At 42.8% G+C, this 14882-nt stretch overlaps 1 protein-coding gene across 7 annotated transcripts in view; it reads left to right on the forward strand.

Annotated features, from left to right (window-relative positions):
* The first annotated feature begins 2623 nt into the window (after positions 1-2623).
* CSNK1A1 (casein kinase 1 alpha 1) overlaps positions 2624-14882 on the forward strand; it is a 36062-nt gene continuing 23803 nt past the window's right edge. For 2 of the 7 annotated variants that reach the window (XM_066977315.1, XM_066977317.1), the window contains exons 1-3: positions 2625-3085; positions 3819-3925; positions 4333-4395. In XM_066977315.1, the coding sequence (XP_066833416.1) occupies positions 2963-3085; positions 3819-3925; positions 4333-4395 (293 nt within the window). In that variant the 5' untranslated portion in view covers positions 2625-2962. Of the gene's footprint in view, positions 3086-3818; positions 3926-4332; positions 4396-14882 lie in introns of all 7 variants that reach the window. The other 5 variants (XM_066977316.1, XM_066977318.1, XM_013178486.3 and 2 more) reach the window with 5 other exon arrangements.

Raw genomic sequence — 14882 nt, forward strand, 5'->3', positions numbered from 1 at the left:
TGTTTGGGAGACGATGGGCGCCTGGATATTTATTTTTGTACTGAGCTCAGCTCGGCCAGTCCCCATCCTGTGTGATATATATCCCCAGGCCCCGACACTGTCCCCTGGACACAGGGATGTCCCCCGGCAGTCAGGAGGTGGCAGCATTGCTTAGCCCAGGAGATGCTGTGCTCCTGCATACCCATGCATGGTCTAGTTACTGCCCAGGAGCTGCAGACCTGTTTTTCCAGCTCCCCCAGAGATACGTGACTCGAGCCAAACGCTTCCAGACTGCTCAAATCCCATCCAGAGCAACCATTCAAAACAACCAAACCCCGAAGGCCTCTAAGTGCACATCAGTCCCGAGCTGTTTGCAAGTCACGATGAACAGTAATGTGAGGGCAGCTGAGGACACAAAGGTTCTGTATTTAGAAATGAGGTTGATGTTTAAATATACCTCATTTGCCCTTGAAACTCCAGCCCCCTTAAGTGCTGTGTGATGCATCTGAGCTCCTCCACACAAAATCCACATTCCCTTTGAGTGACAAGAGTGCAGATATTCTTACTTGTACAAACGCTCCATTACAGCATTGAGGTGGGAAGGAGTTGGAGGCTAGCTTGCTCTCTCAGCATTGCTTCATTCTGGTACATCTGGTACAGTCTCAGCTGATTTTGACTCTTCTGCATTTTATTTTTATTAAAGACACAGAGGGACCCTGATTTTGACTTTTCTGCATTTTATTTTTATTGAAGACACAGAGGGACCCATAGAAAAACCTTGGGTCTAAATTCTCTGAAACACAACAGGAATTTGGAGCTGAGATTTGCTGTGCAGAGCATTGCTGCTTGCCAATTTTCGCTCTCCTTTCCTCCTGGTCTCTCACCACGGAGTCATCCTGTAGCTAAGCGAGTCCACCACAGGAAGAAACACTGGCAAATCACAGACTTCCCTCACTGGGTAACAGCCACATGGACACAAGCCAGGACTTTTTTGCACTTTTGCAGACAGAAAGTGTTTGTACCACAGTAACTTTACCAAGTTAGAAAGCAATATGGTGAGTGCAATAAAAGCCTCTATCACCATGTAGATGCTGTTATGCTAAGAGGACTCCTCTATCTTTGTATGAACAGCTTCCTACCGATACAGCAGTGTCCTAACCTGGACCTCTTCATCTCAATTTTATTAAAAGAGTTAACTATTTAAAACAATCTGTGCATAGACAAGTCTTAAAATAAAACTTTTTGTTATTCACATGGCTTCAAGTGCACCAGGAGAGCTGCAAAGCAGTTCCTCTGAATGCCCCCTTTACAAGAAGATATCCTGAGTAGACGTTCCTTCTATACATAAGCTACATTACTGTAGGAGCTTTATTTTTCCTGAGGACTGAATCATTTCCCAAATGTAGGCTTGCACAGCAGAAGACGCCGCTCTGACAGGGAGTGATGATGAGTCACTGGGAATTCACAGTTTTGTGTTCCTGCAAAGGAAAAACTCACAGTGCTGAGCCAGAGGACAAGGGAAGAGAGCTCAGTTTTGAAAGTCAGCAAGAAGCATGGGCTGCCTGTGCCAGGAGCCATGTGAAGCTGACACCTGAAGGCAGGGACCACAGGGCTCCAGGCGGTGGCCTTGCCAGGTGACCATGCCCACTGCCTTGCGTGGGCCTCGCAGGGGGCTGCAGCCCCCTCAGTGTCCTTGCAAATTTGCAGCTGGCTCAGAAACCTCCCAGCAGGAACCCGAAGCTTGCTTAGGATTTCCAGCCCTGCGACTGCCATCCCAGCAGGCCAGGGCTGAAGGTCGGGAGCACAAAGCACGCCGTGCCTGAGCAGGGAGAGGCAGCTGTGGGCTTGCAGCATCACGGAGAGGTCTGCTGGGCGCCTGCCATGGGGTGAAGGTGCTGTGTGCAGCAGGACGCTGGGCTGCGGACACATTTTGTTGGGTAAATGAGAATCATGGAACCATTAGGGTTGGAGAACAGCTCAAGGATTACCTGGTCCAACCACCCCCTGCCACTACTGTCATCACCAAACCACATCCCCAGGCACCAGGCCCGACCTCTCCTTGAACACCCCCAGGGACGGTGACTCCACCACCTCCCTGGGCAACCCGTCCCAGTGCCTGACTGCTCTTTCTGAGAAGAAATGTCTCCTCATTTCCAACCTGAACCTCCCCTGGCACAACTTGAGGCCATTCCCTCTAGTCTTACTGCTATTTATCTGCCAGAAGAGGCCGACCCCAGCTCCCCCAGCTCCCCCAGCTCCCTTTCAGGCAGCTGCAGAGAGCAGCGAGGCCTGCCCTGAGCCGCCTCTGCCCCAGCCCGACCACCCCCAGCTCCCCCCTCACAGCCCCCACTCTCCCTCGCGGCGCCTGCCCCTTTAAGACCCAAGTGAGGGCACGTCGGCAGCCGCCCTTCCCCTTCCGCCCTCCCTCCGCCTTCCGCACCACGCGCCGCGTCGCGGGGCGAGAAGCGCGCCGGTCATTGGCTGCGCGCTCGCAAGCGTGGCGCCGGGCTCCTCCCCCTCCCTCCCTCCCTCGGCCCCCACAGCCCCCTCGGCGCACGCGCGCGGGGAGGGGAGGTGGAGGGGGGCGCCCCGCCCCGCTCCCAGCGTGCCCCGCGCGGTGAAGAAGCGGCGGCTGCAGGCTGGGGGCATTTTGTGTCCGCGCGAGCGGCGGCTGCGAGACAAGATGGCGGCGGCCGCGGCCGAGTGACAGGGGCCGGCGGCGGCCGGGAGCCAGCGGGCCTCGCGCGTGCCTTCCCCTCCCCTCCGCCGTCCCCCGAGCGGCCCGCGCGGCGTCTCTCGCCTCGCTGGGGGGCCCGGCGGCAGGGCAGAGCCGCCCAAGCGGGCGCCCGCCCGCCCGGAGCTGAGCGGCGGGGCCCGGCGGGCCTCGGCGGGCCTCGCTGTCCCCGCCGCCCCTCTCCCCGTCCCCTCTCCTCCCCCTCCCCTGCTCCTCCGCCCCGTCCCGGCCTCGGCCACCCCTTTCGCCATGGCGAGCAGCAGCGGCTCTAAGGCCGAGTTCATCGTCGGGGGCAAGTACAAGCTGGTGCGGAAGATCGGGTCGGGCTCCTTCGGGGACATCTATTTGGCCATCAACATCACCAACGGGGAGGTAAGGGCGGCACGCACCCCCTCGGCCGCTTGTGCCCTTCGGAGATCTGCGCTGACCTCCCCGAAGCCGGGTTTTGGTCCCTTTTCCCCACTTCCCTCGTCGCCGTTTCCGAGGCGCCGGGGTGGGGGATTCTTCCCCTGGTGGGGGAGGCTTCCGCTGCCCTCTGGGTTTTGCCCCTAACGGCTGTGGTGTCCCGTACCCAGCCCTTGCCTGGTAAGTGGTAGGGAGAAGATCACCATTGCGGGAGAACGTACTTTGTCTTTTATCAGCGGCTGGAGGAGTCTCTGCCACCGATCGTCTCTGTCCCCTTGCTCTGCTGGGGAACACTGTCTCACGTTCATCAACGGTAATAGAATCAAAGAAGATCCCCTGTTTCTTCAGCTCATTTTTACCTTTTTTTTTTTCCTTCCTCCCCCTCACTGCTCTGAGCTGTAAAGAAGAAACACCCACGTATGTGCTTCCTCACGTATACGGATCTGAAGACATAACATTTCCAGCTCAATTTCATGACCTGGGATGGATATTTGTGTACAAATTATCACGATGAGGATTTTATTTAAAAAGACAACAAAGTGCAGGACGTTGATCACCGAAAGTTTAAAAAAATTACACCTCAGAGTAATTGCAGCAGGGCTGCGTGGGGAATTCTGAAGTTCTGTGTCCCTTAAACCCCAGTGGCAAGGCTGTGCTTGGTGGACGCTCTACTCTGATTCCTTGTTCCTTCTCACTGCAGGAAGTTGCTGTGAAGTTGGAGTCTCAGAAGGCTAGACATCCCCAGCTGCTGTATGAAAGCAAACTATACAAGATTCTGCAAGGAGGAGTTGGCATTCCACATATACGGTAGGAATCAGTTTGTGTATGTCAGTACGGTGACTTTCCTTTAATGTTAGTAGGAGGTAGGACACCACCATTAAGAAACTTAATCTGGGATGGGTCAAACTGTTGGAAAAATGCTTCATTTGAAGATTAACAACTAGTTACGTATATTTGTAAACCCCCCCCCCCCCCCCGCTCCTGACTTCCTGACTGTCTTTTCTTTTGCTTAAATACTGTGCTGTGGAAGTGAGATCTGCAGCAGTTCCTGAGCTATGAAAAATTCTTACAGTAATTAGAATAAAGTGTGAGATTGTTACGATGAGAGTCAGCATTTTTGATGAGGTTGAGAGTTTGGAGCTGATACTGGAAATGGCTGCTTTCTTTTGTTGGTTTTTTTTTTTTGTTCCAACATGTCTTCCTCCTCCGCTCAGAAAATGGCGGATGGATGTGATTAACCCTCCCCCTTCTCCTGTTGGGACAAGGGACGTGCTCAGGCATGTATCTTTTCCTTTCATAGTTATGTGCTGGAAGGCTTGAGGCTGCAGAGGACCTCAACCAGGAATGAGATGGCAGCCCCTTTCTGTTACCCGCAACAGATGCGTCATTATGATTTCCGTACAGTTAAAGTGCCAAGATTAATCCTTCCGAGTTGCTTGTTATGCAGCTTCCTTGTTTCATACCCTGTCTAAAACTTTTGGGAGTTTTAAATAATTTCCTGATTAGAAGTAAATTACTGCTGTTCTGGTGCAACAAACTCTAGGAGTCGTCATTTCTCAGAGATTATTGAGGTGTTATACTGGGCAGTTTCAACTACTGAATCTATTCATTGAATAGACAAATCGAAACTTCAGCCTTCTCTAGAAACACTCTATCCAAGACCTTTTTTTGAAGTTTGTTACTCACTTTAAATAAACAGTTATTATTTCTGATGCTTGTAGTATGGTATAAAGGGATTTGGTGTCTTGATCTACAAAACCAACTTCAGTTTAGCTTCTGGGTCAAACTGTGGATTCCATTTAGTCTCTTAACCCTTCTTTCACCTTTTTGCATGTGCATCAGCGTAGCGGCCTGTACATACTGTAAGGACACAATGATTTACGCATTTTAGACTGCATTAATTTTAACAAAAACCTGTAAATATGTCTGCATTTCTGAAGTTGATAGCTCCCCTGACCCTGTAAACACAGCTGACTGTAGACCTGAATGCGTGCTGGAGCTCTATAGCCAAGGAGACAGTGTTGTCTTGGCCATCTGTCCTCTCCATTCATGACAACCTTCTGCAAGAATAGAATAAACATGCCAGTATGAAACAGTTGTAGTTTAAACAGAGTTGCTTAAGTGAAAACAGATTCGGTTTTTTATTTTAGACTACCCTCTTTTCTTCAAATGGGTGCAAATGGGTTATTTCAGAACTGAAAGAATAGGAATTGCGTATTGGAAAGTCATCACACTATAGTGGCATGCTAAAACAAGGATACCTGGGAAAACAGCCAAAGTAAGTGGGTATCTGGTGTTTCATCGCAAAACTGGAAGAGCAAGCATGCTTAAGCTTAGTTTTGGTTTTTTTTTTGGGGGGGGGGGGGAAGACTTTGATGCCATAATGAGGCTTAAGATTTCATTTTTTTCAACTTTTCCCATGTAGCAGAAGTGAACTGCTCTTAAAAGTAAGCTATTGGGTTTGGTTAAAATGCCCCATGAGAGCATTTTATTTCAAGCTGAGATACTAGAAGTCATCTTGTGTGTTGAGAAACTTGTTTCTAGTTTCATTTAAAGCAGTCATCTTGTAAGTTTTCTTTCCTCTGCATTTGATGTACTTTTATGAGACTTAACTTTTTTGTATAACCAGTAACTTTTGATTAACAGTCTCATCACCACAGAGGAACTTTATTTAACACATGTTTTTTCTCCCAGTCCCAGAAAAATGCAATTACTACGGTCCGGGTAAGAATTGTCAACCGAGACCATACTCATAGATTCTTATTAGATTAGATTCATATTAGACATAGATTCTTATTGTCCTAGAGGTGTGTGATCTATTTGATAATGTCAGGGAGTCCTAAAGATTTTTGCTTTCAGGTTCTCACAGCGTTAATCTTAGGAGGCTTTTTGTAGAAAAGTGTTTTCCGGAAAAATCTTGGAAGTCTTTTTTAATGTTCAGAAGCAGCAGTAATTTTAAATTTATGTATTAGACGTTGCTTGACAGGTTCTTTGATTATGCTTCTGTTACTTGTCTTGCTGTATGATATCTGGCGATGCTTGAAGAAACCTAAAACAGGATTTTTGTGTTTTTATCTTCTTGAAGACGAAGTTGAGCAGAATACCCTGCGCAGTTCTTCTGACAAACATTGAAACATGAGATGTTCAGTAGAATCACAATTCATGGTGCCCTGAATCTAGGGGGGAGGACTTGCCTTACGAAATGAGGTGCATCACTGAGGTGCTTAACAAAGACTAGGACCAAAGTCAAATTACTGTGAATATCGTTCCAGATATTTCGAGCTTTTCTGACATGTTTCTGGCAGCAGCTAAGCTGGGGGAACGTATGAGTTTGTACTTAGGTCACTTTGCGTGTGTAATTGATAATACTCATTCTGCCATTGTTTCATAATGATACGCTGTCCAGTTGGAATAAGCTGTTCTTGGCTCAGCGTATTGAAAAGGATGAATCAAGTTGAAGAAAATTCTTTCAATAAGTTTGTTAAAATTTCTGTAACTTGATGCCTTTAAGCAACAACAGCATAAATAGAGCATTTAATAGAAAACCTAGGAATCATTCCAAGCTTTTCCTGTTGCTGTTCTGTATAAACTGGGCTCAACAGCATTTTTATCTTAGTACTTCTGTGGGATTAACTGCGAGCTTGCTTTCACTTGTGGAGAGAGGACTATTTACTTGCATTGTAACAATGCGTTGTTTGCACGTAATGTAGCAGAAACTGAGAACGTGTTATATTCTCTGGATGTTCTACACACCTTTAAATTCAGAAGAGGGTCTTCGATTTTGCTTTTTCTTGTTTTCTGGAAGAGTAGGGAGGGTTCTGAACTTCTCTGAAGTTTTACAAAACCTCACAAACTTAGTGGTAAGGTTTTGATTTCACAAATTTTGGTTGTATTAATTTCATTTTTGACAAAAGGCTCTTGAACCAAGCTTAACATCTAACAATCTGATCTGCCTTTAGGACACAATGCAAAGTCTGCAATATTCTGGTAGGCTTATTCTCATTGTTCTCAGCCATCAGCTCTCTTCCCCCCCCCCCCCCGTCCCCTCCCCCCCCCCCTTTTCAGTTGCAAAGCGTTTTTAGCTGTAATCTTCTTGTTAACCAGACACTGATCCTATTAGTTTGGAATATCTGCCTTTATTCCCAAATTCTTGGTCTTGGTTCAGAGGAATGAAGCACGGTGTGTTTGAGTTTAGTATGTTGTTTTGTTTATAGTGTAAATCTGTTAAAGCAGACTTTATAAGAGTAATTGTTTGAATGATCTGTGTCAGCCACTCTTGATTTTTGCCATTTCTGGTAATTACCAGCTATTGTTTGTGTCTGTTATGAAGATTATCTTTAGGTACTTTTCAGATAGATTTTTAAAAAAAAAAATCTGAAGTCCATTTTTCTTTTCCTGATAACGTGGTGGAATAACTTGTTGCCTACTTTCTACTAGAAATGAATGGTATGCTGGATCCATCTGTAGCTATTGATGAGGTATTGGAAGTATTTTGCTTAAGAGCAGACAAGGCTGAAGAGATACAGTACTCAGTTGCATGTGTGGCTTATTAAGGTGATACTTGAATTTAATAATTTATAAGTTTAAAAACAAAAGGTATTGACTTAAATTTTTTTCGCAACCTGAACAAGTAAATTCCTACACTTTAAGTTCTTGCAAAATATTTTGAAGTTGAGAAGTTGAATAATTGAATATTGTCACCTATGTATTGCTATGTAATCTCCAGAATAGCGTGTAGCATGTTAAAAGTTGCGGGCCTAAAAGAAAATCTGTAAAAGCATATAAAAGTTTTGCTCTTAGTGGTGACTTTCTGCCATGTTGCTGGATAGTCTGTTAGTAACAGACTCCACCCATATTCCATCTTCACTAAGTAATACATGCAGTGGAAAAACATGGTCAAGCTTCCTAATCTTAGGGTTGTTCTCGTAACAAATTTTTCCCCAAGCACTTTAAATTCTGATCTCCTTAAGCAGTGCTTAAAAATCTGTAAATATGCTCCTCTAACACCATCATGCTGAAGGGCAACACCTTCATTACTGAAGGACAAAACTACTCTAGTAGATAAGAGGAAGACTCTTGTTCTGATAGCTCAAAGTAAAATTGAAAGCTGGTCTTTGAAATGAGTTCCTGAAGCGTTTCTGCTGAGAGAATGGACATCTTGAAACAAACTCTTTAATGCTTTATGACTACCTAAACTTCTGTCTTAATTGGCCTTCACTGTCCTCCTTAGAAGCTGCCAAGAAAGAACCCATTTTGAAAATAAGAAAAAAAAAACAATTATTTTTTGTAGTTTAATTTTTTTCTCTAGTCTTAGCTCAGCCTTTGCAGAAACAGCTGCAAAGGTATGCACTTCCAGTTCGGTGTTACTCTGTTTGGAACAGATGATAGCAGAGGTCCTACTGAAAGGGTCTGTTTTCCTCAGCAATTCTCTAGATTAATGGCTTACCTTCTCAACTGAATTGAGCCTTTTGATTTCTATGGAAGAAATTTGACTTATGTTCTCCTTGCTTCCTACCAGCTGTTAAATTACTTCATTAAAGAGCTAGCAAAGCAGCAAGTCGACTGCTTGGAAGTATGCATGCAACATAACACTAGGCAGATGAAATAACCCCTTTGCTTGGCAGATAAGTTGCACTGGCATACTTAATATATTCATATTTTTCTCATAACTGTACAAAAAGTGATACAGCTCTTTATTTATACAGCCTACCTAACTTCATAACATAGGGTGTTCTTTGCTGTTTCTTTATTTAGTACTTGGGTGGCCTAATTCGTTCTCACCATGGCAACTAACGTTAGGTGACATCTGTTAAATATTCCACTTCAGTATTGCAGTCATGTCATATTATGTTAAGTTCATTTATATTACTGGTTCCCACCCAGCTAACAGTTGAGAAGTGCTTTTCCAGCTTTGGGAAAGGCAGACTAGAGATGTAAAATACGTGGGAATTTAGACATGAATCTTATAACCATAGATTGCCTGCCTTGTGTGTTGCTTCCGTATCTGTTAAAACTCTAAGTATATTCTGCCTGTAAAAATACTCTAGAGATTTTTCTAAAGTATCTTCATTTCTTGGATGTCTGTCCTAAGAAGTCTAGAACATGCAACCAGAAGGGATCACTTTGGTCCTGTTCCAGCTTGTTTTGGTTAACATCCTGTTCTTTCTGTGAATCAGGCACGGTGTTAAAACTTGCCAGGTTAACACCCCAGGACTCGTGATTCTGTGCTCGGAGAGAGCTTCAGTGCCTAAAGATGAATGTTACATTTATAGGCAGTTGGTGCCCACTTACTTCTTACCCATTCTTTTTTAATAGGCTTCTCCCTCTTTACAGCCCTCCCATATCTGTAAAGAACAGTTGCGTAACTTCCTGGCTGTGTTGCTGAGCTGTGTGAATGCGTGATTACAGGGGTCACCACCTTCCCATCCATTTCGAAGTCCTGTCCCTGTTCTGATTTGGATTTCCTTTCCTGGGTGTTGGTGACAGGGCCTTTATGTTGCTTGCCACGTGAAGGAACGTCAGTGCCTTAAGCATTGATATCAATTGTCTTCCAGTTTTTGTTGAGCACCTGTACTTCTATTGGTTAGGATTGCTTATTTTTCAGTAAAGCCTGATATTAGAAACCTATGATTATCGGGAGGTTTGTGTTTTCGCTTTAGCTTTATCATCTGACTAATGCCTAGTTCAGACATTTATATAAATGACTTGGTGCTTGCAGAAGTGGAATAGAGTTCCAGAGCATTCATCAATTTAGTGTCATTAGGTTTTCTTTTGGATCTCTGAATCCTTTGTGCTCGTGAGGCCTTCCAGACTTGTATATTTGTGCTCATGTGCCTGCTGACTTGTCAAACTAATTAGTAAAGTGAATTCAGGTAATTGCAGTAGTTCTTTCCAGCTTGCTTGTTTGCTGTACCTTGATTTTGTTTTAATAGCCTTTTTTCAATCTACCTTAATTTTTCTGGCAATTTTTCTGGTAAAACAGTATGGATGAGGACAGTGGCAAAAGTTAATGTAATGTCAAAAGTCCAAATTGACCTTTTTATTGAATGCGAATATAATGGGTTTTGGATGCCTTTTCATCAATATTTTGAGAAGTTGTTGCTTAAATTCTGGAGTATAAAGGTTAGAATTTAACTGTCGAAGTCTTGTCACAGAATCGTTGTACTTGTGCTGAGGCACCAGGAGATATTTTTTTTTGTCTCAAACGTGAGCATGCCTGGCTGCAGTTCTGTTTGTAATTCCATATGGCTGTGGCCTCCGCTTGGCTAGCTGATGATAGTAGTCAATTTCACAGAAGCCTTTAGCAGAAGTTAAGTTAGTTGACAAAAACAGGTGTCTGAGGAGCGTTTTCTGATGTTAAAACAAAAGTCATGTTATAGTTGCGTTGGTAGTAGGAAAAACTCCTTGTGACAGTGAGACTATGTTCATATATGTAATAGGCTGTAGACATAATGAGGTTGCATTAAGCCTTCACTGCCTTTGTGGTTCTAGAGTACTTGGGATTTGGGTTTTCTTTACCAACGACTAATAGCTGTACAGTTATTCAGAACTTTAGTTTGTTTCAATTTGAGTTTAAGACTTTTTTTCATGTGAATTTCCTGAATCCCTTTATTTAGTGCTTGACCAGTTCACACAGCTTTGACGATTAAAATTACAAGACAATCAATGTAATGGATAAAAATGCTGGATATCTAGTAAAACTGTAAAGTGGTACAGTAGTCTGTAACTGGGCTTCTAATGTCTGTTTCTGAATTGTTAGCACTTTGCTGACCTCTGTGCAAACTGATCTACCTCAGTTTGACTCTTTAAAGGAAAGAAATGCAAAATGTGAACAATGTTATGATGAATATGATGAATAATGTTTTATCTGTTAAAAGTTTTTAAAAAAAAGTTAAAAAGCCAATTAACAAATGTTTTCTCAAACCTTTCTTTTGTCATTGACATTATTTAGGAAACATGCAGTTGCTGAAATAGACACCATACGACTTTTGAAAGATGCAGCTCTGAAAACAGAAAAAAATAAGGTTTGGGTAGATTCGACCTATATAATTTGCTACTAAGCACTAGATGTGCATCAGTACTTCACTTGCTTGTCTCAAGGTTAGTTAAGGGAACGAAAAAAGTTTGAGTAAACGTTTACTTGCGGTGTGATTTGGTGTCATACCCACTTTACTGTGCAGGATTTGGAAACTAAATACTGTTAAACCACTGCATCACGTGACTTAGTTGTTCAGCAAGGAGCTAAAACCCTGAAATTCAGGATGTTACAAAAAGTTTCAACTGTGTGCATGCACAGCAGCCCCCTATCAGGCTGCTAAACCACATGATTTGGAAACTTGTTGACATGGTGAGTCTCTGTCTCCTGAATTAGACAAGTCACTGAAGTTAGATCAAGGTCACTGTTAGATCTTTAACTATGCTTTAACCATGAGAGCTTCAGAAAGGATTTCTTTTTTTTGCTGTGTTCTCACTGATCTGTAGGCTTGAACAGATAAGGCAGGGGAGAATGACAAAGCATTTCCGTGCACGCAACGAGTTGGGGCACGCCTTACAGCTTGAATATGGACTGTGGTTCTGCGTCAGATGTTACTGTGTTACATTGCATGTTCAGAGATAAACTCTGAGCTCTTAATAATGCTGTCCTGCTAATATTTTGTGAAGCCTTCAGTAAGGTGTTCTACATCTGTTTAGCAAGCTGATAATCTATATTTTGCCTTTATTTGGCATAAGGAGGTATAGATAGACCTGTGCTATAGAACTAATATTCTCTATTTATGCAGTATGTCCTAATGGGACGTGGTCACTGTGGAAATGAATTTTCCTAGTCTAGGAATTACATGTTTCTTCTGAAAATTTGTGGTGTGTAACTCATACATGGAGTCATTATCTAACCAAAGTGAACTGTCAGGTAGTTAAATCTCTTGTTCCTGCTTTACAGAACTCTCCTTGCTTAAAATGTATTGCTTCTTTAACTTTAGTATATGAGAGAGAGCAGATCATTGCTTCCAGATTTGGTTCAAAAAAGTCCATGGAGTTCTAAGAGACACTTGGAAAACCTGTGTTCTGAGATGCTGGTAGCATCTAGTAGTTGCTTAGGGCCTTGTATTGATCATTCCCTCATACTAGTAGTTCACTACTAGTCTCACTGCTGATGTGGTGTTGGACCTCCTAAAGATTTCCAGTGGAGAGACTAGCATTTTTTTGTCGGGGTGTGCTGAATTTGTTGCCGTATTGTTTTGTACTTTACCCCCATAGTGTTAAAACTTAAATGCCAAAGTGCTCATCCAAAAGGTGCGATCGTATGCCATCCCATGTTGATTATGGAAGTAAGGTATGCTTGCCAAGCTCTTAAGCATCATAATTTCCAAGGCTTCTTAGCAAGAGCCAAGACTTCTAACATTTTCACTCAGCACTGCCAGTAGTAGTAGCAGCTATGAGACGCACTGTGAATGGACATGATGTAGCCGTACTTCTTAATCCCATTTTGCCTGGAAGTGTTCCAAGGGAAATGAAAACTTATTTGCAGTGTTAGCAAAGTAAATAAAGCATGCGTTACTCCAGTGCTTTTCACCAGTGTAAAGTGGTCAGGAGATTAAAGTTTTCTCATGCATATGTGGAAGTAGGCTAAATGTATGTTGTTCAATCAACCTGAATTACTGCGCATCCCAGGCAGAGAGATCCCTATAGAGGAACCAAGTACTTCTCAAATGTTTTTCCCTGGGTAGGCTTTTCTTTCATCAGCTTCACTTTTTTTCCTAATGCTCTAACTAAATTACTTTCATTTTCTAACAATTATATTCATTTAGTTGAAAGCTGATATACGATCCTTTGTAGTGCAGTCTCAGGCATTGAACCATTACTGCACTAACCAATTACAATCAGCTTCTGAAACGGAGTTTCCATTTCTTGAGGAAAATCATGTTTTATTGATTTACTATATACAGTGGCAGGCTTTAGAATGCTTTGATTCAGCTTGTTATTCTTGAGACTTTTTCACAGTAAAGCCAAATGTCATCGCAAAGAATAACCAGGCAGATCATCTGGTCCAGTTCTCATTGCTCTGGATGGCCGTAATGTTTCATTTTGAAATGTGACTTAGAGTTTTTTTTAGAGAGTTTTGCCAAAACTACTCAACAGTTTGCATAGATGACTTTGGTAGGAACCAAGAAGTAGGCATATTGAGCAGTTCCTGAAATAAAGCTGGCTTACAGTCAAATAAGAGCTTTTGTAAACCATATGTCATATTGAGTTTCTATGCTGTATATTTAAAATACTGGTTTTGGTTGCTTTTGCTGTTAAAACTGGTTTCTAATAACTCTTGAAAGTGCCTACCTAGGCAAGTATTTTCAACTTTTAAGGGTACAAGATTCATGGCTCGGTGTCAGATTCCAGTGTAAATAGTGCCCTTCTTAACAAGTCAAGTATTTTATCAAGTAATACTACATACTGTGCTTTTCCAGTTGAGTCAGTTTAAGTTTTTTGTACACCATAACTTCAATGAATTTTAGAAGGCAAAAAAGATAAATAGTACTTACAGTATTGCTATCATTGACATGCCAGAGGAAGATGTTTTATTGGCACTTAAATGGAATGACAGCTTTAAAATGTATAGTTTCTGTATCGCCTCCTTACGTAGGGAATGAAACTTGTCCTATACTGACCTGGTATGTAATGACTATGGTCCACAGCCCACATATAATAACTTCATAATGCATTGTTACAAATCTGAAAGTGCCTGGTTTCCACCAGCATCCTGACACTGGGAAGGTACAGCTAGTAGTTCCTGAACCAAATGCAAATCTAGAATCTTTTCTTTGCAGTCTGTAAATATTTTACTTTAACCTGACAAAGCTTGGAATCCTTTGTGAGAGTGCCAAGGAATCTGTCAGCTTTATCAGTAGTAACAATCTTCCAGACAACTGTGCATTAGTCTCCCGCAGTCATGGTTTAAAGTGGAAGTAAGATGTCTGTATAGCTCTTTCAAGCCCCAGCTACTGCTGAGCTTGGGGTGAAACTTGATATATTTTTTTTCCTTTACCCTCACTCTATTGCTCTGGAGTATCTTGGTGTATTGGCTGCATCAATATTGATAGAAATCAAGTCTCTTCCAGAAGACAGCTAGTCACTACATTATCCATAGACTGCTTGTACGAGGTCCTTGTCCTAAGGACTCCGTGCCTAGCAAAGGCAAAATGCAGCTTTCCGAACAGTAAGGTGTTAAATCTTTGCAGTGATGTACTAGTACTTAGCACAGCTTCTTAAATAGTATTTCTCATGCATGCCTCTCACTTAACAGTAGGTATCCGGAATGTGCAGAAGGACATTAGAGGAGAATATTCAGGTTCGGTGCCAACTTCAAGTATGGGAGTTCACAGCTGAGACTTGCAGAAGTAAAGGGTCTTCTCATACAGCTTGGGTGGTGAAGTAGTGCTCCCCCAGCTGCACATGAAGCAAAACAGTACTATGATGGGAATGCTAGATGTGGACTGGAAGGAAAAATATGCATGGAAAGCTTTCTGCTCATCCTCAGTATTGTTAAACTTAATTTTTTACCCCAAGTTGACATATCAGACATTTAAGGGTTGATCCCATGGTCTGCTTGGCTGTGATTGAAGGTAGATATCTACATCTGTATCTTTGATTTTATGACACTTAAATGTTTTTACCTATATAATGAAAACCTAATAAAGAGCCTTTATCTACTTAATAGTGCACTAGAGCTTGGTTGATATTTATTAAATTTGATTGAATGAATGAGGAGGTA

This window comes from Anser cygnoides, chromosome 14 (genome assembly GCF_040182565.1).
Source record: "Anser cygnoides isolate HZ-2024a breed goose chromosome 14, Taihu_goose_T2T_genome, whole genome shotgun sequence".
Lineage (NCBI taxonomy): Eukaryota > Metazoa > Chordata > Aves > Anseriformes > Anatidae > Anser > Anser cygnoides.